General features: G+C 42.8%; 1 protein-coding gene across 5 annotated transcripts in view; it reads right to left on the bottom strand.

The window, feature by feature from the left end:
- qvr (protein quiver) overlaps positions 1-25,642 on the bottom strand; it is a 129,539-nt gene that overhangs the window by 23,653 nt on the left and 80,244 nt on the right. For 3 of the 5 annotated variants that reach the window (XM_071588208.1, XM_071588216.1, XM_071588225.1), the window contains exon 2: positions 9,053-9,097. In XM_071588208.1, the coding sequence (XP_071444309.1) occupies positions 9,053-9,097 (45 nt within the window). Of the gene's footprint in view, positions 1-9,052; positions 9,098-14,476; positions 14,511-25,642 lie in introns of all 5 variants that reach the window. The other 2 variants (XM_071588242.1, XM_071588234.1) reach the window with 1 other exon arrangement.

Here is a 25,642-nt window from a genome sequence, read left to right as displayed (position 1 = left end):
ATGCCATTAATCATAAAACCCTTCCCATACCCGCTCCATTCCCACAAGTCAACTAACCAACCAGCCAAACCATTCCATGCTCTCTCCCCACCGCCTCCCAAGTCCACGCCCCTTAAAACTTTCCTGGACCCAATAATCCACGTCCCGTGGTGTGCGTGCATTAACCAACTGCGAGTCTCTCTACTGGTACGGCGCCTTTTACAAAATCGAAAAGACATTTTGTGTGCATGGACGTACTGCTCTCGCTCGAGAAAGGTTTTACCAAATGCCTCCGTCAACACTACAAATATTTTGCTCCGATTTCATTCGACCTTGGACTCGCAATTGCATTTTATTTCTCGAAAGAGGGTATAATCGAAACGGAATTACGGTGGTGTTTCCGAAAGGGAGTCAAGCGGAGCATTGCGGTCCAAATCGCGAGCTTGTGCTCCTATCTTTGGAGGAATGGGCCTGAAGAGTATTTCCATCACTTATCCTACACGCTTCATTGAATCGTCTTAGAGTGCAGCTACTCGTTCCATTATACTCATTTTGCGAACGACGCACACGTGCATTCCCGTTTCGCTGAAATTAAACATTTCTCATATGTTCACATTTGCTCGTACTTAGGTGGTTCCATTTAATTTAGTCAATTGCGTCGTGAGGGTAATAACAATGATATGCTGAAACGCAGATCAAAGACAACAGTAAAACGTGCAAGATTGAACCTACTGTTAAATCCAACGCCAAAATTTGGCAAGACTAGAGAATATACGAGGGATATTTTGAAAGTGTCTCGCCAAACCCGAGCCTTCCTCCTCCTCACTCATTAAGGGAAACGTACCACAAACTTGGGGCAAGTCGCGCTGGGGTTCATTCAACGAGGCCGGCATAATAGACAGCGGAGACGCCTTCCGCACGACAATGGAAGCTACCGTCGCGGAGCACTGAAAGAGCGCGATGAGGAGAGGGAGAGGGGAGAGACGGTTATTACGAAATCTTTCTGCGAGAGCGGGGCGGAGGGGCGGAGTGCTAAATTTCCCGAAAGGATATCTTCTCGCCCGGAGCACTCGGAGCGGAATGGAAAGAGTTAATCCTGAGCCTGCCTTGGCCGTTTGTCTTGCCGGATTTGGGAAGGGGGAAGGGAAATATAACCTTGGACGGCGCGTCCGCCCCCCTACCCGGTCGCGAAAGTGTTCGTCCCGACTCCGTCACGACGCCTCTGGAGAAATGAAAACATTCCGCGGTGGGAGAAATGGGAGCCGAGGAGGGGAAGGGGCGTGCAGGCGTGCCCGAGATCACGGGGTGCTTCGCGAGGGGTTATTTATGTGTACGAGCCTCTCGAACCTAATGCGTCGCAAAAATAAACTGTGGAGCACCCCACAAAGGAATCAACAAGAAAGTGATCCGAAAGGACGTGACCTAACGAGGGAATCGGGACAGAACTTCTTCGTAACAAAGCGACTCCCGCGCAACCTCCTTCAAGTAACGCCCTTGAGCAGGGATTCTTCGGTCGGACTCAATCCTGGAAAGTTTTCCATTTTTTAAGTGTCGAATCGGGGAAATTTAACTTTCCTGGTAAGATTAAATGGCTGTAGTTGAGTATTTGAAGCAGAAAGCTCAGTTCTATAAGAGCATACTATAAAATCAGAATTTTATCACACCCTATCGGCTTCATCGATGCTGCTTATGCACGAGTTATTAGGGTAGGAGATAAAATGAAAATTTAAGGAAAGTTTATAAACTACACCTAAAACATTACCTATTAACTAATATAATTTATTGAAATGGCTACGGAACAAGATGGGGATGCAAGAGATCGGGAAATATTGCATCACCTTCCCCAATAAACTTTGTGTTTACCCGTTGTGTAATTCTAACCCTTTTCCTTTCATCTATATCCTATCATATATACAGATATATATATATATATATATATATATATATATATATATATATATATATACATATATATATATATATATATATATATATATATATATATATATATATTCGGGTAAATGTTATTTATTAATAGCAGTTATATCGTATCCTACCTTAAGTTCGAACGTAAACGGCTCATAAAAATTAACGATGCGAGTGTTAACACTCGCATGCTTGAATATCCACCGAAGTGTTACTACATATAATGGTACTTGTCCCTGGCACGATTCCCACCCTTTTCCCGTCGAGTCGATATCCGGTGGGATCAGCGAGGCTCTCACGCTATTTCGTACACTCTCCGCTACCATCCTCCGTCGCTCCGAAACAGCCCACACTCAAAACCCACGTCGACCCTCTCGCGACCGAAAGCGTCTGGGAAAGGACCGTGCTTTTTTGGGGCATCCGGAGTTGAAAAAGAATTGAATAAAGTGGCGAGAAGCAAGCGCTTCGCCCGGGCGACCCATTTTGGCAACCCTTCCCGTTTTCTTGACGTCAGACGAAGAGAAAAGGAAGGGCCAAAAAGTTAGAAAAGAGTAAGAAAAAGAATTTCATTCTTTGCTTCATACTAAGAACGAAATTTGCGAGTAATTCGCTGTCGCTTTAGTGGTAGAACTAAAAACAAATGTATTCGCAATGCTATTCATCGATTTAGATGTGTGAAGCCTACGCGAGATTGATATACATTACGGTACAGAGCACAAGTGCTAAGGGCTGATTACCAACTTAATTCTATGTTTTTCCGTGTTCTGCTATATTTCACTAGAAGGTCACTGTCTATTAAAATATATTGAGATGATTTCATAAACATACCACTATCGAAATAGGTAATTTAATCAGAGCGGAGAAGTGTGTATAATTGGACATACCGAAAATATATCATTCAAGCGGACAGTTTAAATATAAAAATCAAACTGAGATATGAATTTAAAAATTGCCACATGAAACGATAAGGGCATAAGAGAATCACTTAATGTCGTGATAATAGCCTTGTACTTTCTGAGGTGGGCGACTAATCTTTCAGTGGAGTGAGGTGAGATATCTTCTACGGGATGGCGGGGACGTAACGTGCAAGCGAGAGAAATGGACTCGGATGGGTGAATTGAGGCGTAAGACGGCGATAAAACTTCCATTTTCGAGTTTTCTTTTCTTATCAAAGAACATAAAGGGAAAATAACTTCCCTACTGTCTGAATATACCGGATTTATCTTTCAACTTTCTTTAGAAGTTCGTGTGAACGAAACATGGCGATCCGGTTTCTTCGTTTTCGATAAAGCAATACAAGAGCTACGATAACGACTGCAGTCAATAAATATGACCAGAGGATACCTGGTGACTTTCCACTTTGCATTTGACATTGATCATTCTGGAAAATGAAGTGGAATAAATAGTAACCATGGTGGTAATATCCAATGATATTTAATGACACGCGGGCGGGCAGCCTAGAAATTATAGTCGACAAACTAAACCGAGCAGTCGCTTGATCAAAATTGGGAAATTAACTGCGCAACATGGAGGGATGAGAGTGTGTTAAACACAGAGAGTACTCGTTTCAATTACGTTATTTATAATTGCTCTTAAACTGAAATAAGACCAAAACTGCGATCAAAAACCAAACGACGCATTTTGCATTTCCGTACACAATACTCTTACTCACTCGCACCCAAGTACTCGTATCGGGTGTGACATCCATCTCGACTCGACTTAATGCACGAAGGTGATACAAATCTGGTTAGAATCACAAGCCATAGTATCCGTTAAACCCCCACCCATTTCTGACCCATCGTTTGGCCCCCAGACAGGCCGTACGTGGGAGTAACTCATCTAAAACAATGTCGAAGGATCAGGCAAATATAAAATCGATCGCGAAGCCTCTCAGTAAGGGCACCTGGGCCCTGAAACGCACGGTCTCCGTGCTCGGCGGGTGGTTGGGGTACGGGGCCGTGACCACACCGAGGTGATGGTCGTTCCAGGGCCTTCCCCAAGGGCGCGGTGGTTGTCGGCGGACCAGCCAAAGGCCACAGACACCCGATCAGGGCGACTTCCCTCCGCGCGCCCTCCTCCCACGCACGGCGGCCTCAGGAACCCCGGCGAGGTGGCTGTTGACCTCACCGGGAGGAACTGGAGCGAGAAACGGAGTGGGGGAAGCGGCAGGGAGGAGAGGCAGGAGAGGAAAGAAAAGGCGGAAAGAAAGCACGGGGTCGGAATATGATCAAGTCACCAGACCGCTTCTCTAAGTACGGATTGACGAAATCATTGAGGCGAGACGTTGAGGGCTCTGCCGAATTGATTCAACGTCGCCTCTTCCCGCCTTCTCTTATTCTTTCGCCCAAGAAAGAGGGGAGGTGAGCGGGTTCCCCTCGACATCGCTTGTGGTAGTCTGTTGTCGGTTCTTAACCCTAAGTGCGGCTTCGGTGTGTCAGCAATGGAGGTGGAGGTCAGCAGCAGTAGGGGCAATAGAATTGGGAGAGTAATGAATGAAGGTGAAAAAGAGAGATATGACGAAGCGCTTTTAATCTAGAAGAGCAAAATGGACCAAGCCTTGCGCTGCTCAATGTCCTCGGTCATTCGACGCAGTCGGTAGCCAACGCGGAAAATATTTTAGACGCATCTAACGATGGATAATATCTAGCAGCCATTTTTAACTGAATACTACATCAAAAATATTCTTTGAAGGGCCATTTTGGCCTGAGGCATGCGCGTAATAATATCCGCGCACTCATTATGTTAACATAAGCGTTTATCTACCCGATTTGCAAACGTGCAATTTCGTGTATTGAAATCATTTCCGTTTAAAATGCTCGAAGTCAATAGGCCTGCCAAGTGGTGGGGGCAAAAAAATCGTGTGCGTACTGCTGGTCAAGGTATACTATAACTTTGGACGTTTTTGAAAGTGTGACCCCTGTATTGAAAACGTTCAAATGAACTTGAAAGGACTTGACTAACTGCTCTTTAAGCATCAAATTTATTGGGAACGCGGATGAAATACAAGTTACTTTCTCTAAGTTAGAAACAATATTAACTATCGGTTGGAAAATGAGGGTAACCGGTTATGCTTAACGCGTTATGCTCCGGATACGCAATGACGGCTATTTCTGAGCAAAAGCTGAAATAAATTTCCTAGAACTGAGAAGACTTGATCGACCATCTGGGACGCTTTATAACAGGAAATGATATTTTATTATTGCCACTTTTTGTGGATTCGTCACCGGTACTTCGAAACTAATTCTTGACTCATGGCTAATCAACCACGTAAAACCATCCGTCCCGTGCGGGACATGATTTCAAGTTATAATTTGGACTTCACCGGCAAATTCGGTGGCTAAACCTAAACGCCCTACCAAAGGTAACACAACTAAGGCAAACGACTCCGTGATGCTGCTCACCCTGCTTAAAGGCGAGCGTTTTACTCGGCTTCCATTACTTCTAATTCCGTTCAATCCATCGCGAAAGATAATGTATCATTTCAAATCTAAACCAGTCGCTTCCAGTCTGTGTCATCGTGCAGCCAAATACCCCCATTCAAGGGGCGGAGCTTGACTAATAATAATCGAGCGGATTCGAACCGTGGACAGATAAATATCGGTGGTCCCGTCAAATGGAATGGGCTTGGATCCCGCGGCCGTCAACAAGCCCTTCTGTCGCCGATGGCGCATCGCGAGGGAGATTCCGCAACTAGGCAGCAACCCCCTCATCCCCCCTACCGATCCAAGCCTCCTAACTCTCCTCCATCCAGTCGAACTCACTCCTCAACACGTCTCGATCCTCCGCAGAGATCCTCGTCGCGCGACTCCTCGAGAAAACCTAATGCCAAATAGCGGCCGCTCGCCTCTGAAGGGAGCGCTGGGGGAATGCGTGTGCCCATACGACTTTCGACAGGTGGGCGGCGGCGGAGGTGTGAGGGGGGAACTGAAGTGTACGCCGACATTTTAATTGTCCATCCTCTCACTTTCATGCGCACAGTGATCACGAGGAACCTCTCATTGGTACGAGGATTTTTCGCGACCGTATTTGAACCCTTAAAAGAAAAAGCACGCTAACCTTGAGATCACAGGGGGGTGGGATGACGCGCCCAGAGACAATAACTCTTTTGTAGCTCTATTGACGCAATCGTCATTGAGTCGACGGTCAAAATATCCACTCACTCCTCAGAACCAGTGAATTGAACGATGTAATTTTTTTCCTTTCCGCATGACAAGGAATTGAGGGAAGAAAGAGAGTCCTTGGGAGCTGCTGCTGGAAGAAGGTAAAGAGCATTGGGATGGCGTATTATTTTCCGGGTATACGGAAATTCGGAATAAATTTAATGTCAAGACTGTTTCTGGACCCAGTAAATGAGGAGCCTCGCTCGTATTTCACAATGAGCTCAAAGAATGAAGTCATTCGGTCATTTAAAATCTTGAAAATGGACCCATCAGATGTACAGGGTGCTGCATTGTTACAGTGCCAGGATTCATTCTTTTACGGCTGTGTTTTCATTTTCTTCTGCTTATTTACACTGATTTTTAAATAATTTAAAATTAATTTACTGTAACTTCTATACCTCTCCAGTCCATGCCATTTGTATACTCTGACTAATTGGCGAGTCCTTAACATTTGATTACTTCTTTCTAATTACGTAGGTTCTCATAGTTGGCATATAAACGAATTATCGCTTGGCGCAGAATTTGTCATTTATTTACGCGTGAGAAGATGGGGCACTCCTTTGAAATATCATAGGGTAAGCTGATGGGGATGAAAATATTTTCTAATTATAAAAGCTCAAGTAATATGACAGGCGGTTATTTGCAGGGATATTTTTGTCAACTTATCGAATGAAGCGGATGGCGAAAGGGAAATTATCCGCGGTTATGGGCGTGTTCAGCCGTGACTAATGGATTTTGCTAAAGTCAACACTCTTCAGCTCTGTTTTCGAATGGTTCTTAAGTATTATAATTTTCACACGTCAGCGTAGCGTGCATCAAGGTCATGTCTTGGTTTTAGTGATCAATTTCTAGGGCAAAAACAATTCAAGGCGGCTTGGAAATCGGGAGGGGCGTTCTTCGATGGACTGGATGGTTCAATAGCTCATCACTATAGCTAGTGAATATTTTTCATTTTTTATCTACAACCCATGGGATTAAGTGAAACTTAAATTACAAAAGTTATATTGAGAATATAGAACATTTTATTAGAGTGTTCAAGGCTACAAAGATGAAAGGGGAAATATTATCGACCTCCACCTGTTTTCTTTACAATTGATGAGGTTATCCCTGACAGCCTTTGCTCTATAAATATGAATCCTGAATGAAAATGCAACACCCGTGGTAACTAACCGACAGATATATAGTCTTCGAGTACCTTTGATATGTTAAGCTGCAAAATGGCGTTTCGCGTTTAATATCGTAACTCCTCGAAAGTTCTGGCGAACGGCTCTCTTCGGTGAACTGTAAACCCACATGAAGATGGAGTAAGTATCTTGGCTCATGAGCGTTAGCTGTACTAAAACAAGCAAAGTGATAAAATATGCGTCCAGGGGGGCTTGAAAGAGTCCAACGCGACTTAAAATGCCCCCGGGTTCACGGAATTTCGAGTCGAATCTTAAATGTTCACCAACGAAGAACTAGTCTACGAACGTCGGGCGAACGAAGCGGGCGCAAAATGTGTGATTATCTCACATTTCTCCTACAGAATGGACAGGTGTGGGCCATTTGGCGACGTCGGACGCTTTGTGTCTGGGAAACAATGTCCACCTCTCAAGTCGTAATGAGCCACCTCCCTCGGGAAAAATTAGCGCGGGAAACAAAAAAAAATCAAGGGAATATCCTGAACTATAGATTGATGGAGGGGGTGGGTGAATGAATCCTTTCAGTAGTGATCCCACCCCACTCTACTCTTCCTGCCTCACGCCACGCAGTCCGAGACGTGGGAATACCGCCTCCCCGACTTGGATTTCGTGGGGGGAAGCGGGGGAAGAGGCCGGTGACGCGTGACGGTCGACGGTCTCGTTCCGGGCTCGAGGGTACGCGCGCTCCCTCCCCTTCGCTCCCGGCCGTACTCAAACCCCCAAGTCCCCTCTCCCCCCCCAATCTCCGCGCACTCCTCCAAACTTTCCCTTCGTTAATTACTCAGTGGTTACCGAACAATCCATCTCCACCCCGAGGAGATTTGCAGAAATAACTAAGGGGTTGATCCAAAAAAAATATATAGCGAAAGATTGATGGAGGAAAAGGTAGAAATACGATTTTTTTAATCGTCGAATTGACTATATCTGGGCCGATTAACCGGAATTACTCATCGATAGGGAGGGAGTAATTTACTGTTTCTGCATTTTAAATCGTCAATGAAATTTGTATGCTTGTACTTCATCTTAAACCTAAGCGATATTATTATTATTATCTGCTACTAAATTACAATTTCCACGAAAATGACCAGGTATAACCAATATCTTCGGTGTCTAATTTCTTAAAGCTTTAAATAAAACTCTTGTGATTTTGACTGTCATACTCTGGCCCATTAACTAATCTTGGTACAATCATTGAAAAAATACCATAATTAAAATTTTATAAGTCTTGCAGTTAAATCAATCCTATTTTCACTACGGTTCAGTGTCTCCTTTTCCTAACAGGGTGCTTTTGAGAAATAAACGAATGCGTTTTCCGTTGACGGAGGCATCATTAAATCTTGTTCCACAACTTTGATTGAATTACTCCGCGACTGGGTGCCAGTACTGGAGAGGCGTGGGTCTTTTCCCGCTCTCACCTTCCTCCCTTCCGCCCCCCATTCAACCTCGACCCCCCACCCATCCACGCACCTTGATCCCTAAACGTCCTCACATTACCCCGTGGACATCCTTTCGGATCCCACCCGCCACTCCCTCGGCAACCCCGCCATAGCCCTCACCCTTCCATCCCATTCCCACCGCCCTAAACCTTGTCCACCGGACCCAAATGTGAGGCCCACCCCTTCCATCAAGGGGTCTCAGCGGTCCTCCTCCTCCCTACCATCCCTTATCCCGCACCTTCGAAAATATACCCCTCCGACCGATTCCACCCAAAAAAAAATACCAACCCGACCCCACCCACCCAAAATGTTGACCACTTCAACCCCTTCAATCCCCCCCCCCCGATCCACTCTTCCGGCGATTACTCACTTTGGCACTCCTCCTGGGATAGAGACACGGCTGCTAGAAGTATCACTGCAAAGAGAGAAGAAGAGAGAGAGAGAGCGAGGGAGAGGGGTTGGGAGGGAACCGGTCGAGGCGGGTGGAGGTTGAGTTGTTAGAATGGAAGGGGGTCGCGGTGGGGAAGGGTTGGAAGCGGAGGGTGAGATGAGGTCGAGGAAGTGATAGAGAGAGAAGAGAGAGATATAGAGTGAGATTGAGTGATTCGGCCGGGTATGCGGTTTGGCGGGTGTTATTTTTAATTTTTTTTACGGGCGGTTTGAGAAGAGATTGCGTTTGCGGAGGAAAAGTTAGGGGGTGAGGAATGGGGATGAGGTAGTCAATTTTTGGCGGGGATGGGGGTTGGCGAGTAGCGGGTTGAGTGATTGTGGAAGGAGGGGAGGTGGAGTGGAGTGGAGGGGGGGGCGAGGGAGGTCGGTGAGAGAGAGGGGGTGGGAGGGAGAACGAAGACATCATTGGTCGTTAGTTTTAAAAAGGGTTCCACCTGATCTTCTCCTTCAATTTATTTTCTTTTTTGTTTTTTTTCTTTCTTTTACATAGGTAACTTTTTTTTGCCGTGGGCGGATAAGTACTTCATAAGTAATAGAAAGAAAGAGATAGATAGAGAACTGGATAGAACTAGAGATGTACAAAAAAACAAGTTGCGAAACACACAAAAAGGGAGAGATAAGAAAGAGAGCAAGATGGAAGTAGGGAAGAGAAAGAGACAGATGCGGGGATTTGTCATTCCTGCGGAGAAAATAAATAAAGGGGTGTGCCGTTGGGGGCGGGGGATAGTGTGCATTGCGCGTGACGCAAGGCTTTGGGGAACAGTGAAGGCACAAAGAACCAAAAGGGATCAACGTCGAAGGGGAACTTTCTGAGGATCGGTGGGTGTTCTATAAATATTTCAGTTGTGGGAGGGGGTGTTGGGGGAGGAGGAGTGGGCAGTTGGGTGTGCTGAGGGCTGGAGAGAGGGGGGCACGGAAGGTTCCGGGCTGGAGCGCGACACCAACAAAGCAAAAGCTTTTTTTTTCTTGTCTTGCGAGCTTTGCACAAATATATAATCTTTTGTCAAGTGTACACATTGACACTTTCTCATATCCCAATATGCTGCGAGCCCATGGCGACACATATCTCATCGCTAATAAATGAACAAAAAAGTAAAATAATAATGATACAAAATAATGAAAATAATTACATCCATTCATTCGCTACTCTTATTTTTCGTTCCAAAAACTTTTCACTACTTACAGGGATTACATTCCTCCGCCGAATGGGCAACTGTGGCAAGGAGGACGACTGCAACGAGACAGAGAGATAAGAGAGAAAAGGGGGGAGGGAGGGTGGTTGGAGCGGGGGAGAGGGAGAAGAGGGGAGAGAGTGGGGGAGGATGAGGAGCCTGGCCGGTCGCGCCATTCGCTTCGGAATGGACGTGCTCGGCGCCCCTCATCCTTCTTTTCTTCTCGGAAAAAAATAAATGACAACAACATTCAGTTTGAAAAAATTCCAAACATCACCCGCGATAGTCCTTTTTAACAACCCCCTACCCATCCAACCCGCAAGATCTTCCTCCCGTGAAATTCCAGTACAAATCCTCCATCGTTCCGCAGTGGGCACACTCTTCGGTGTCCGGAGAGAACATTTAGGAGCTACAGAGAGATATATCCGGCGATGCACGGATTTTTAATAGGTATCCGCATAATCTAAAGCACATGTCACAGCACAGGTGTCGTCGGCGTGGGGGAGAGTACAGAATTTTTCAAGGTGAAAGAAGAGTGAGGAACTCATCATTTTCCCTTCTTATCTAGTCGAGGACGAAGAATGTTTCAGAGCGTTTGCAAGGTAGTGAAAACTATTGGTTTCAATTGTTTGCATATCACTTGTGGGCGGAGAGAATAAACCGAAGAGAATAAACAGCTTCGTAAATGTCGAATGGAATTCAAAGATTTCGGCGTGACTCTGTGGAAATATTAGGTGTGCATTACGAAGAGAAATTAATTTTCACAGTGGATAAAAATGAATGAAAAAATATATGGAGATCGAGTGTTAGTGACATAAAATGGCAGATTAAAACCAAGTAGCGAAACCCACTTTGGATAAAGTCAGCAAAAATGAATAATTACATTTTTCTCACAATCCCTTCCATATAATTGAACAAAAACATGAAATATATTCATAATTATAGTTTCAAAGTTACCATGTGAGAAATAATGAAATTTTCTCAATGTTGGTAAAAAATTCATTCTTATTTATGTCCTTATGGGAAAATGGTACGGGCTTGGGTAAGTGTTCATCGTGACACTGGCTTTTGAAACATGTGGAATGGCTTGTCCCGGGGATTTCCGGCGTACTTCAGGGAAATGGAACGTTGGTGCATTAGTGGCGGCGCACGAAAGTAAAGAATCACCGTCTGGAGCACGCGCCAAGCCTGCAGGCTTAGGTGCACGTTGGGAAGATCCACGATACTCATAGCGATAATGATGAACTGGTGAACATAACCGAACTAGCGTCCAGGGGTGGAAATTTGCAGTAATTTTGTCCTGCGGGAAGAGACTTGAGATTCGATTTCGAATATATGTACTCTAATGGCCTCTCTTAAACAAGTCAATGCCGTGGTGAAAAAAATTACCAAAATTGTAAATTGAATTCTCAATTTCCCACTACTCGGGGCTTTATGCATGAAAAATGTACCTTTCCTAAACCTCCGATGAAAATCATTTTCCAATAAAGGTTAAGAGAAAGCTTGACGAAATATTTTCTTTGGAACAACAATTGACAGTTCACGGTCAAAATCGTAAATTAGAAGACAATAATGCCCAATTACATTTATAAATTCATTTAGCGAGATCAAAATCTCCGAATTGAATTCTGCTGAATAGTTTCATTTAAGTTATCGGAGCAATATATCGGTGATTAAGTACATTTTCACAACTGATAACGCTGAAAGGTGAGCTTTCTGATAAATTATTCTAAGTCACGTGTTAAATAACTGTGGATTCACTCGTACATGGCGGTGTGTGTTTACTCTATACTTGTATAGAGCCTTCTAAAAATGTCGGGCTACAACAATGCCCTTTTTAATTCCTATAACAGTTCGATAATCGTCCCGATTTTACCAATATATGCTTCGATTTGCTCAAAAAGTTGCTGCGATACATTTCACATGGAATTACAATACTTTGCGTGAAACACGTGTTTACACAATATAATTGTTTCAATTTTTGTTATACCGAAGCATAGTGAGTCGCTAAAAGAAGGTGATTTTGGAGGTGATTTCGAATTATCTTCATAGTTTACTAATAATTTTTGAGCGAGGTACGCCTGTCAGGAAATTCTACCTCCGAAGTCGAAAGGGTTTTTTTTTCAAACGCGGAGGAAATGGAATGGAGGACACGATTTCGGCTCGGGCATTTCTCACGATCAGCGCGGCGAAAAGCGAAGGGAGTTGGAATAAAAAGCCACAGAGTCGCAAAACCTCCCGAGGGGAAGCCATTCAAGGGCAGGAGTGGATCAGTTAATCGGCCAATCAATCGATCATTCGATCAATGGCGACCGCTTCCCGTCTCCATAGGAGAAAAGAGTGCCCCGCGTAACTCCCAAGGACGGCGGCGTGCTCCAGAATAGGTGATTTCCCCGGTCAAAATTAAAAAAACAACATTTAATCGTTTGCATGACTTTCGGTAGGAAAATAAAATGTGCTGTATTTGGTATCTTATTATCATTATTTTTGTTTGTTTTTTTTGTTTTAACTTTCGGCGCCGTGAATCCCTCCTCCAGAACAAACTTGGAAAGGAGGGAATTCGCACGATAATGGACGCGGACGGACACCCTTTTGATTCGGTCCTACTCTCCGGTCAGACAATCAAGTCAGACCAGTCGGCAAGGCCGTCCGATTGGACCGGCCCGATCACACACTGACTCGAGAGTGCTTGCTCACTCACTCTCTCACGTGCGCGATCGCCGCGGAAAGGCGCGAGAGTGCACGGCCGAAACATCGAGGCGGGAGCTTCGGCGGCGACGCTCACCCGTCAGCCGTCGGTGGCCCCTCCTCCCTCTAGCGGGGGACCCTCAGAAAGAGATGGGAAATAGGGAGGGGTGGGTGGAATGTCGGGAGAGAGTGATGAGGGAGAGAGACAGAAAGAGAGAAGTGACAGAGATATAAAAGAGAAACACTTTCTTTGCTCTCGACAAAAAAAAACAGAAAAAACAAGGCATTCTTTTAAACAAATTCCCAATGTGTGGTCTACGATAGTTCCTCCGAGAAATGTCAAGGGCTTGCGCGCACTGCGCGGTTAGTTTTGTTCCGTTGTTTTGGAAATTTTTTCGCTTTCCGCGTGAGTTGGCGCAGTGGGTATATTTCCAAGGGGGAAGAGGGGTCTATTCCGGGATCCAGTGGCGTCAGACGTGGGATTTAAAGCCGTGCCAGCACGGGCGGGGGACAGGGCCGTCCTGACGTACCGGGCAAAATTGGGGTCACGCCCATCAGCGCCTCAAGATGATACAGGAGGCGCCGACAAATTATTAACTGGTCCTTCCACGCACCCCGCCGAACAGCTGACGAAAATCTCTGCCGAAGCGACTACGATACTTGGTCCACCAATCAGGGGCCAGCTCTCAAGGGTGATAGACAAGGTAAATGGGAGACTATCATATATAAATAAAGCAGGGCCTTGATTGGTGGACTAAGAGTTCTTCCCTTCCGCTTCGGAAGCTCCATCTTACAAAAGAAATTTTACACCAGATCTCGGATACAAAGTAGGCCAAGCGATAAGTAAGAATCGTGAGAAAAGATTAAGATATTGTTTACCATGTTTGTGTCAATTTTTTATAAATGAAAGAAAATATTGTGTATCGAATATCAAAACCAATGCATTTCCCCATCCAGGGCTGCATCGGTATATCCACTTTTCCTTTGTGCAGTCACACCAAGCCACTTGACATTTCTTTGAGTGTCTTTAAATCTATCCTAGAAATAATACATAATATTAGCATCCAGGAAATTTTGAAACCAGAGTGCACTAGATAATACACAACTTACTCAACTTCAGTACTCAGTAAATAGATATTTAATAATAAGTTGAAGCATCACAAAAGTTTCAAATCTAGACCTATGTAGATGGGCATGACACAGTAAAATGTTTGACTATGAATGCATAGTTGCGTAAGGTACTACCATAGGAATTTTGTCTAACTCTTTCTCTATAGCTAAACTATTTTATGTCCAGACGAAATTAATTAAGTACCTTGAATACTTTAAGTCAAAGGATTTTAGTCTCAAACCTATGAGTGAAGAGTATTTCACACATTCCCTACCATGCAAATTTAATATTTATTAAATAGAAATCTTCCAAACTAGGAATATTTTATGGGAATTCTATGTCTATTAATTACATCATGTTGTATATTACTCACGTAACCATGACTGGTCCATTGACGTCACTTACTCCTACCATATAAGAAAATGCGAGATTAAGCGGTCACATGGAGACAGTTTTTGCTCTATACCATAGAGAATACCATTAGATTTTGAGCAATAATCCCTCAAAATGAATTTCGCTAATGTAAAGAAGGTATGCCGAGGAGGAATATACGTCTCAACGTAATATATTGCCTACAAAACACACATTTTTCTGTAAATCATCGTGGATGTATCTTTGGTGGAAATCTATGCTCCAACAGAAGATAAGAAAAGTTGGTTGTGTCCGAAATCTTAACTCAACTTCATAGAGGAGTCGTCAAAGGTATGGTATGTTAAAAAAACGAACGGTTCTCATTTAAAAAAATTTCATGCAGAAATTTTCAACAAAGAAAATGCCGTTCCTGAAACACGCTATCATATTAATGACTTATTGTTTAAGTTATCATTTTTTAATATCCGTAATCATTTCTGCGGTTGGCATAACGCCACGTAGGATATAGTTCATAAAATATTAACTCGAAAACGGCAAAAATAATACTATTTAAATAATAATTAAATGAAGTGAGCACGGGTCTTCTTTTTCTATATCGCCAATCGTAAGTACCCTACTCTGAACGGAGCTCCGAAACTCCTAATTGAATCATTTTACTATGATAACATTGACCTCCAAATTTCTGCTCTTTTGAAGTCAAATTCACAGCACAGAAGATTATCCAACCGGGTCAATAAAATATTCTTGAAATATTAATGTAAAAATTCAAGAATTCAAAAATTCAACGTTTGACCCGAAACACCCATCATCCAACCAACATCACTACCATCCATGATTTTTGTATGAGAAGAATTACAACGCTGTAATTTAGCAATAATTTTAGAAAATGCTTCTTATTTTCACAGTAATATCAAGGGTTTTGGGGATTTCTAGACTCCAGCGAACATAAATTGATTATTTTTAAGATACTGGCACGCTGAATTCCAGGTCAAACGTTTGTAGACCAATAAAGTCAATAGCTTCCTGCGCGATACGAAACTTGGTGACTTCATTTTTGTCGTAACGGTTAAACAGCACTCCTGAAATTCAAATACCTAGTTTATGATTCCAAACGTATAGCTAACGAGTAACGACTTGGCGCAAGTTAATGAGGTGCGACAATGAAATCAAAGTCCTTGACAGCGAAGGAAGCATCGGACTTAATGTGGCGCTGGAAACAGTTACAAATAACCACGTCGATTTCATTCTAACTCGTGTTTTTGTTATGGATTCCGTCCAAGTGAGATGTAATGGATCCATTAGATAACATAATGGGTAAGCTCGTCTATGATTAAAGTTCCATGAATTAGAGAATGTAAATTTGTTTACTTATGAATAATGAAATACATTTAAGGAACTTAAATGGTGCGTATATTGAAATAAGGAACGTTTGATACCATTCCCCTCCACCCGAATCCGTAGCTATGTACAGCGTTTGGTAGCACACCACGAGTGACTGCACTTAAGTGGTTTTTCACGAGATTTTTCAGATAGTAACCATACTAAACTAAATAGATGTACAGTCATTTTATTACGTTGCCTACTCATAATAGAACAGACTAAGTTAAGTAGTCTATTTTTGAACTATATTTCGCTTCCTTGAGAATTCGCTATACGTAAATGGTAAAATTATTAGCAATATGATAGTATTTTTATTAGCACTTTTTCCGATGGTAAGACAATTATTAGTGATGGAATATGGAGTTGAAAAATTAAACCAGGCCTAACGACGATTCCATAAAAGATTGTTCACGTGTAAACACCAAGTGCTACCAAAAATCTCCAATAGACATGCTGAAGTAGTAAATTAATGAGAACGCGGTAATTAATCGGTTCGAGAACGCTCTAAAGTTTCTATTTTTATCCAAGAGACGATTCAGAACTGTGCAAACTTCGCACACTTTGCAAACAGAACACTGCAACGAAACCTTTACACAAAAATCTGAAAAATATGTCGATACTAAATGTGTTTCTGAATCGTATGAAAACAAGGGATAGGGATAAAATCAGAAGAATTTTCAATCCAATGACGGGGAATTGTCGAATTGGGACTTCTCAACTTTGTTAAATCACCATTTCATAAATTTACTAAATTAACTAAATTTAAATTTTCAAGGAAATACCCCAGGGGTTATCAAACTCGCGCCATAAAAGACAACGCTACGTGCGAATGAAGACATGCCAATGCGATAGTGACCTAATGTAATCATAATTCGAAAGAATTCAAAGCCTTTCGTTACTATGACTCATAAATGAAGTGGTGAGGTATTCCATCGAGAAGATCACATGCTCATTACTTTAAGTTTACCATTAAAATCTAGGAGGTGCTCATGGATACCTTGAACTTCATCCAGGTTTAATGAGTTCCTGGGTATAAGATTAATCTGGATAACTGGGTGCGGAACAAGGCGAGGAATCAACTCGTGTAACTTAACTGTGACCTGCATGACGGGAATGAAAGTCCAATCATTGGATCCATCAGGATGAAAGTCTAATGATTGTGTATTCTCGAGCATTCATGACCCGTAAATAGATAACTATTTTGACCGACTAATTAATTTGGATGGATAGGGTCACAAGTTAGATGCATATATTCAAATGAATAACTCAATCATTTCCATTCTCAAAATTTGAATGAAAGGATGTTAAAATTTGAATGATTGAGCCACACTTTTAAAGAGGTACCTTGAGAAAAAAGTAAGATGGAGGGAAAGGAAAATTATAAAAGGATTCCTAGGCGTGGTATAGGAAGAGAGACGGCTTTTGGGAGAAATTCTGAGGCAAGTGAAATCAGGAGATAATGAGAGGCAATGGGATGCTAAAGATGGTAACAGAGGTAAAATGCTTGGAATGCGAGATAAAGGGAGGAATGGAATAGGCATTTTGTACGGATTTATTGAGGTAGCATGTATGCAGAGCTAAAGAATGAGTCATTACAAAGTGTATGATGAGATATTTACGATATTTCGTGTCATTTTATTCAGGACTCCGGAGCACAGTGCCAGAATCCATCAAAAACCTACCCCAACTCGACAGACTACTACTAATAATAACTGTACACCTCTTGAAAACCGAAGCATGAACGACGAGGAAGAAAGAATGCGATTGAAGTTAGAACGGTTGACAAAGGGAGCCCGCGGACATGCTCAGTAACCTTTACCACTTGACCACCAACCAGTCATTATTACTGGACTTGCGCTCTTTAACCGCTGGAGATCAAGAGGTGAAAAGGGCAAGCGGAGTGGTCAACAAAAGGCGGACGAGCTTCGAAGGAAGCATGCCCACCCCTTTCCTCCCACCTATCCATCCGAGGCGATATTCGCCCGCCGAAACACTTTCGGACGGCGAAGGTGGCAGTGTACGTCCCCGCTCGCCTCCTCTAATTAGAGCGCCTTGGAGAGGACTCCGAAAAAATAATGAACCCATGGATGCGGGGCACGGGGAAGGAGGCACGTCAGAATGTATCCATCCCTTTCCCGGACAGCGGTTTTGCTCCTCATTTTACTCGAGGGAGAGAGAGCCATGTTTGTGAGGCTGCCACCGCGGCGTTGGTGGCGTCAGGCCAAGATAATCGTATATCTCTTCCCCATATGTTATATTTTTTTCATCTTCCTCCTCCTCTCCTCCCGGGGCGATTCAAATGCAAACAAAAGGGGAAGGCAGTAACAAACTCGAGAGAAGACAAGAGCCCTTCGAGAGTAAAATGCGGATTGGGGAGAGAATTCCGCCCCCTGGGTATTCTGGAGAACAAACACAGCGAATAAATATCCATTCCTCTCTCACTATCATTCCCCTACCCCCCCATGGAATTCGAATGGGGGAAGGGGGTGTGTCGAGGGGGAGGCGGCGCGTGAAGGTGGGTGGACTCCAGCTGTTTGCCTCGGTGCGGAAGGTTGGATAAAGGTTTACCTCTATTGCTCGCGAATTATCCAAATGGAGGGATGCGAATTTATATTCAGAATAAACGCCTTGAGTCGATCGTTGCGGACGTTCATCCTCGTACGTCACTTGTAATTTGTCCCCTCCCCCGGCTGTGCATTTTTTTCCCGAGAATTTTTGCGTTATCGCGATTAGAATACCGTAGTATGAACCGAGATGAATAGCTTCCGGCGTCCCGAGGATAGATAGCATGAATGAAAACGTTTTCGAAACTCTGGTTTAGCTCAACTTTTTGCAAGATAAAATAAAATGTAGAAATTATCAGCAAACATAGTACAAAACATACAGCGTGGTTGAATGGCGATTAAAAAAATTGTCTTTCAGTCATGAATGACATGCAATTCCTGCCGAAGGAGATATAACCTAGCTAATGATTTATTTTATTTTATATATATATATATATATATATATATATATATATATATATATATATATATATATACCCTGCAAGCCACTACTAGGGATTGTAGTAGATTTAAAACCCAGAGGAATATTTCTGCCGTAAATAATTATATGCGTAAATAATGGCTTCCATTCGGCATTAGAATAATTCTAATGGCGAATGGAAGCAATAAATGAAATGCAAAACTCATGCACCTCGTTAAACAAATTGCACTCTCTCTACATGAGAGGCGAGATAAAGTTTTTGTAAGGGCTCAGATAAACTAGTGGTAGTGATAATATTTTATCTCCTTGTCTGACCTCGATGCCGTTTGTACCCGGTCAAGTTTTCGGCAGCGATTTCTCTTAATAAAACCGCATTTATCGCACCGCCCCTCTACCAACAACGCTTCAAAATAATGATTTCCGAAAACACAACAACAAATCCTACTAAGTCAGTAGGCAGTTGTGAATATTTGATCCTTTCTCATTTTGAGAATACCAATAAACAATTAATAAACTGGAAAGGGGATAGCAGTGTCGTAAAAGTTCCGCGAAACTCGAGAGGGGGCTGATTTAAGAGGAGTAGAGAGTTATTTTGAAGCCTTTTTTAAAAGGAAAACCCGAAGGGAGATTCCCAGTTCCTATGGCCTGAATGTAATCCAAAAATATTGAACTTTTCAACACATGAAAATTAATTATGCCTCTCTCTCAAGCTATTCCCACTTTTCAAAAATTCTCCCAAAATCGATTATTGTTTTTTCCGCGAGTAAAATCGATAGTAATAATTATACATTCCTTTTGGATTTATCAGTCGCTCGATGAGAATGACAAGTATTGTCTGAGGAAACGTGGAGGTTAGTAAGCACGGAATTCTATCTCAAAACAATTGGTTGGTCGGGTGTCATGTATTAAGTGTCTGGCGACGCATGGCCATCCAAAGACAACCGCGAGAATGTTCTCAAGCGACCAAATCGGTGCGACCCTATAGCATTCGGGTTTTATATCGGAAGCGATCCAAACCGCAGGGAATCGACAGGTTCTCGCCTCTGATAGCATCCACTTAGTATAATGGATGCATCCAAATTCATACTTTGAGCGTCCAAATATAAAAATAGCACCGAAAGACTGAAGGAAATCGCTTACAAATCAACGGACCCTACTGCTCTTCGATTGAGATTTTTCCGGATGATACTGTCATCAGGATCAAGATGATGCTCCGTTGGATTTCGACGATTAAAACTGGAGTTTATGTGTACACTTACGATATATAATGTAAATGGTTCTAAAAGTTTTTCTACAGCCATTTGAGCCATATTTTAAAAATTTGCTGCAAATACAGAAAAATATTGACCCTAAAATTCAATAATAAGCTACGCGTCTCCTAAAATAAGTCTTTTTCTCAACTTCCGTGATTTCGAATCCCAAAGCTACAACTATATTTACAAAACCTTCAGAGAGCAATTTCCAAATCAAAATAAAATTTTAAATTCGCAGACAGTGTAATTCGGGCAAATAAAAACGGTGCCCCTTATTACCAACAGCGTTAACCTTATGCGCTAATTACAATGACCTGTTAACTGACTGTTAACATTAATAAACTGCCTCAGAACCCTTAAATTCATTTAAGGAAAGCCAGGAAATCCACAGTAACGAACAATCACTTAAGTTTACAAGGAATAAGTAAGGCTATGAAACGTACATTTCTAAAGATTATTGCAGGATAGTAGTTCAACAAAAGCGTATAGACATTATCTGGTCCCTTCAATTTGTCTACAGCAGAAATTAGAGCCGTCCACACGATTCCAATAGAGTAGAGGTAGCCGGGTGCAATTTGATTTCCCTCTCCAGTGTTAGACAAATTAACAGAATTTACTGCGAATCAATAATTGACTCTCAAACTCCCTCTTTTGTCGTTTAACTACTTAACCACGCGCAAGTTTTCACGTCCCAAGTAGGTACTTATATGAGACGTCCAAATAGTACAGCGAAGCCGCGAATCGGAACGTTCAGCTATGCTTTCCGTTTCCGGCGAGTGGAGGAAACGCTCGTCGGGGCCAGTCGGAAGCGCCTGCGGGGAAGGGGGAGGAGGCCCTTGAACGAACCCGGGGCGTTCACCCTGGGCTCACCTGCAAAAGACTCGGTCGTCTTCTCAGTGGACGAAATTATCCGCCGACCTCGATCTTTCTGCGGATCTATTTGAAACGTTTAGCGGGAGCGAACGAAAGTTGGAAGGGTTTCCCACTTCGAAGCGAGCGGCAAGACAGAGTCATTAGAGAAATGGACGAGCACAAAGAGGCGTGATAACATAACGAATCCCCCGGCCAAGACTTATTTCTCTGCGGTTCCTGCACTCGGTGCGAATCGTTCGTTGCAAGGCTAATTGGCTAATGGCAAGTGGGCAATGTCACGCTCAAACAAGGACTCCTCTATGCCACTGCCAATGCGAGTGACAGCGTAAACCCGACAACTTGCCAGTTAAGGCCCTTGGCGCCGTTATTGGACGACTTCCTCGAAAGATCATTAGAGAATGATTGGTAACCTTGATGGCTCGTTCAACTCTCGGCCAACTGAGATGGAACATTGTTTCTGGAAGAGGTACGCAAAACGCCACGTCCCGCGGAATACACTCTAAATATCCATCCATACGGAATAATGCTACTTACATCCCAGTCTTCCTTTTCCTCCCTTCATTAAATTCGTTCATCTATACATTGTCTATCTCAAACATTTGGAGGAGCGATGAGATTTTTTGCGTTGTTACTAATGAAATCACACAGAGCGAATGAAAAAGGTAAGCCCATGAGAGCAAGAGAAATGGTATGATGTAACTAGCCGTACCTGCTTAGTATGAGGGACCTAGGAATAGTTTTATTGTTTAATATATACAATTTCTACTTCATTTCACATGAAAAAGGAAAACAGGTTGCCAATTTGGGCAGGTAAGATCTCCAAGATTTCTAAACAAATATTCCGCAATAAATTAACAAACAATAAGTTATAAAACCCATCATAAAAATGTTACCCAGATGTAGAACTATAAAATCCAAACCGCAGTATAAACCCTAATGTCAGTTTGTTAGATGAAGGACCTTTCCCTTTGCTGCCTATGGTTTCCCAGATAGATCAGATACCCGAAATATCACACAGGTTAGGTAAAGCTGAAGGTACCCAGAGGTGTCCCCGGGAATCGAGCCCGAGCCCTCCAGGAGGATGGTACTCAACAGCTAGAGACTAGAATGCTCTTCTGTGACGCACAAGTATATAAAACATTGATTAAGACATTTAAACACAGAACGGTAAGAAACAAGGGTACGGCCGTCATTAATATATATATATATATATATATATATATATATATATATATATATACTATATATATATATATATATTTATATATATTTATACATATAGTTTTTATGAGACACGTATTTTAAATTTAGATAAATATACAAAAAACACCCGTATTTCCTTAAGCTTGCGTTAGTATTATTTAAGAGTTGGTGAAATTTAGAGGATGCTGATAATTATTTAGTTATTTTTAGTCGATGATATTTCGAGTTCCATATTCAGAACACAAATACGTAGTCTACATCTAAATACATCAACTGACATTTTATTACACCCTGGCAAGGTGAATGCCGCGCAATCCGTTGAAAAGACGAAGACACGAGAATAATTTAATAGAGAAAAGCAGAGCGCTCAAGTCCAACCGAAATCAAATGCGAGAGTACGCAAACCACACTCGGGAATTTTCTAAAGCAACCAGCACTGCTTGACCTGCTTCCCTTTCAACGCCCGCTGCACTAAAACGTTCTCCCCTCGAAAGAGCCGGGAAGGGGTGGTACTTGTGGCATAACAAACGCAGCTCAGCAGGGAGACCGAACGCTTGGGCAACCACCGCCACCGCGTTCCCATTATGACAGCAGTACGAAACAATGGACGAGTGTTTTGCGTCTTCCTTCGGGCGGGAACCGCGGAGGGCGTCCCCGGTCGGACGGTAGACGCGAATGCCACGAGTGAAGGAGGGGGTGGGCGAAAATAGAACGGGGATGGGGAAGGGGGAGAGGGCGCGAGAGGAGACGGGAACCAATGGAGAGCGGTGAGGGTGAGGAGAGAGGGAAGAGATTTTGTAGATTAAAGAAGGGTAAAAAAGGGCCCGGTCTTGGCGAAGGGCAAGAAATATAACAGTACTCCGGTGGCGTTCTTGCAGTTGCCATTTCGGGACCAGTGAGGTTAGCGGCTAACAGCGAATGACGCTCTACATTTCCCCAACTCGCCAATTTCTCCCCCACCCACTCCAGGGTACGTTCATCAACTCATCTTCCCAGATATGGAAAGTTATCACACAGCCCACCCGTTGCTTAAACATTTCGGAAAAACCAGCAAACAAATTTCGAGCGCGGTGAAGTCAACGGCTGACCTACGTCCCCATTCCCTGCCGGAGTTTAAAGATACGTTTTCATGCATCTGTTTTTGCAGCACCGCGTCGCCCGCCGACAGCGCAGTCAATTAGGACGCAGATAGCCGCCAAAGGTTGCGGCGCCGCAGAAGTTGCCCATCTCTCAACACTAGCGGAACCCAAGTGGCAGTCTGAAAAAAAACGGACGCATGAAATCGTAGCTTTAGCCCGACTCTTCGTCCGCGGTAAAGAGCGAATTCCGATGTTTTTGAACGCACGAGCTCGTATTTACTTCTTAGCGAAGCGCCCCGGATGAGTTTCCGATCGCTTCCTTAGGGTGGCCCGCTGAGCGGCCTTTCCGTTTCGACCCCTCAAATCGTGGGCGAAGTTTTGCAGCGGCCGCATTCGCCACACCCCTTCTGCTGCTCTGAGGAACCCCGAATGATTTGATGTCGGCAGACGAGGTTTAAAAAAAATCTGGTCGAGAATTCTAAGGGTAGAAGTAGCAAATCTGAATATTTTCGGACAAGATAGGTAGGTGTCACCCAAGATGTCATTGAGCGTTTGTTTTTGTGGAATTATTGGCAATGCATTCCTTCATGTCACAGATGCAAGAATTACTTCCAACTAAGGCACCCTAAACTCATTCGGGTGTGAAAATTTTAATGAAGTGACCCTATTCCGCTGCCAGGTAAACACGAACTGAGGAGGTATAGGACACTTCACTACACATTACAGTACAAAAGATACGGCGTAGAGAAGGAGCTTGTATATTTATGGAACAAAATATCACCGTTATCTCGGATGAAAATGCGTTTATTTGTTATATAACTCAGAATCCAAATCATGAGTGAAATAAGCGCAATGACTGTTTTGTTATTCATCAAAGAATGAAGTAGACCTTCTCCTTTCCCCCTTTCCGCCTCTAGCACTTCCCCCTATATTCATTGCGACTACAGTATTGCTGTCGATAGAATCGATATTCTCATACCATTGCGAAAAATAATGTATTTGTTGCTAGACACCAATACCAACTAGTGGGTACCAGACAATGCACCCATTTCGAATTTTATGAATCGTTAACTTGTAAGCAAAGGTATATTGTTCCAAACACTGAAATAAGCAATAAACAATTTAAAATGCCTATTTATGGAAGATACGGTGCAAGGGAAAAATTTAACTAAGTAAATATGATCAGAAATTACATGGGCTCTACATTACTCTAAAACTAAGCGCGCTCTATTGCTAACGTAACTTTCAATGATAAAGCTCCTCATGATTGTGAATAAAGTTCACATGCCAATCATTAATCAAACGAAGGTCGTAGGTACGATGGCACGAAAATTTTCCCACACTTTTTTCCCACATTTTCTTATTCGTAACATGATAAAACGCTGAAAGTTTTGGACAGCAGTAAATTACGCTCGCGGATCACCTCAGTTACGTCCCGAACAAATGACACGTAATTTCGTACTGGGAAGGGATTTTGGTTAACGCAGGATTCCTTCCCTCCCCTTGCAAAACTTTACCAATGGTTTAACTAAACTTATAGGCTGCAGAAACTGTATTTAACGTTTTTCCATCCCTTTGGAGCTTTTGTTTTTTCCTTACTTGTCATTTTTTGTCCGCTAAAAACTTCCCGATGGAGTTTGAAGAGGGAGGTCGGCCAGTATACAATTATCCTTACAATTTCAAAACGTAAATATCATTTTAAAAATGCTTTTTCGATTATTTTTTCATATTCACTTGATGACTCCACCATCGTGAGAAAATTACAAATCCCTTACGCTCGTTAAATCCTTCCAGTAGATTACGCTTGGAGGAAGGTTCGAAAGTCCTCAACCGGGCTGGACTGAATTTCTACGTACATAGAAAAGCGTTCGGGAAAATTAAAAATCAGATTATCGTGATTTTCAATTTAATTCTTTCGCAAGACATTTGGCTATAGATTTTGTATTTCCTAGGAAGCCAAAATCATGTCACTACATCAAAGTTATTCCTATTCAAGATTAATTCGACGCTACAGAATTATCGTAGCCATCTCAATAATGAATAAAAGGCTGTTCAAAATTTAAGCCCGATACTTCCACTCGTTCTTGAAGTATTCGACGAACTGTTTCGATTATAGTCACAACGACGGCAGGTGAAAATATTAAAGTGTTAATATTTCGATTTTATTTACCAAGCATTTTTTCGTAGAATATTGTAGATTTATGCCACACAAGAATATGATTAATACGAGAGTAAAAAACGGTATCCTTTTCAGGTGGTTTCTCTCCACTTACACAAGATTCATCCCACACACAAACCTTAGCCTCGCCCTGATTTTTTGTCTCCCAGATTTAATCTTTCCAGCGAGATCGAATTATACCGAATGCAATTCTCGCAATTGGCTCACCGCGGGCG

The sequence above is a fragment of the Hetaerina americana genome, unplaced genomic scaffold (genome assembly GCF_022747635.1).
Source record: "Hetaerina americana unplaced genomic scaffold, ioHetAmer1.1.p SCAF_1, whole genome shotgun sequence".
Taxonomy (NCBI): domain Eukaryota; kingdom Metazoa; phylum Arthropoda; class Insecta; order Odonata; family Calopterygidae; genus Hetaerina; species Hetaerina americana.
This window is presented reverse-complemented; position numbering and strand designations above follow the sequence as displayed.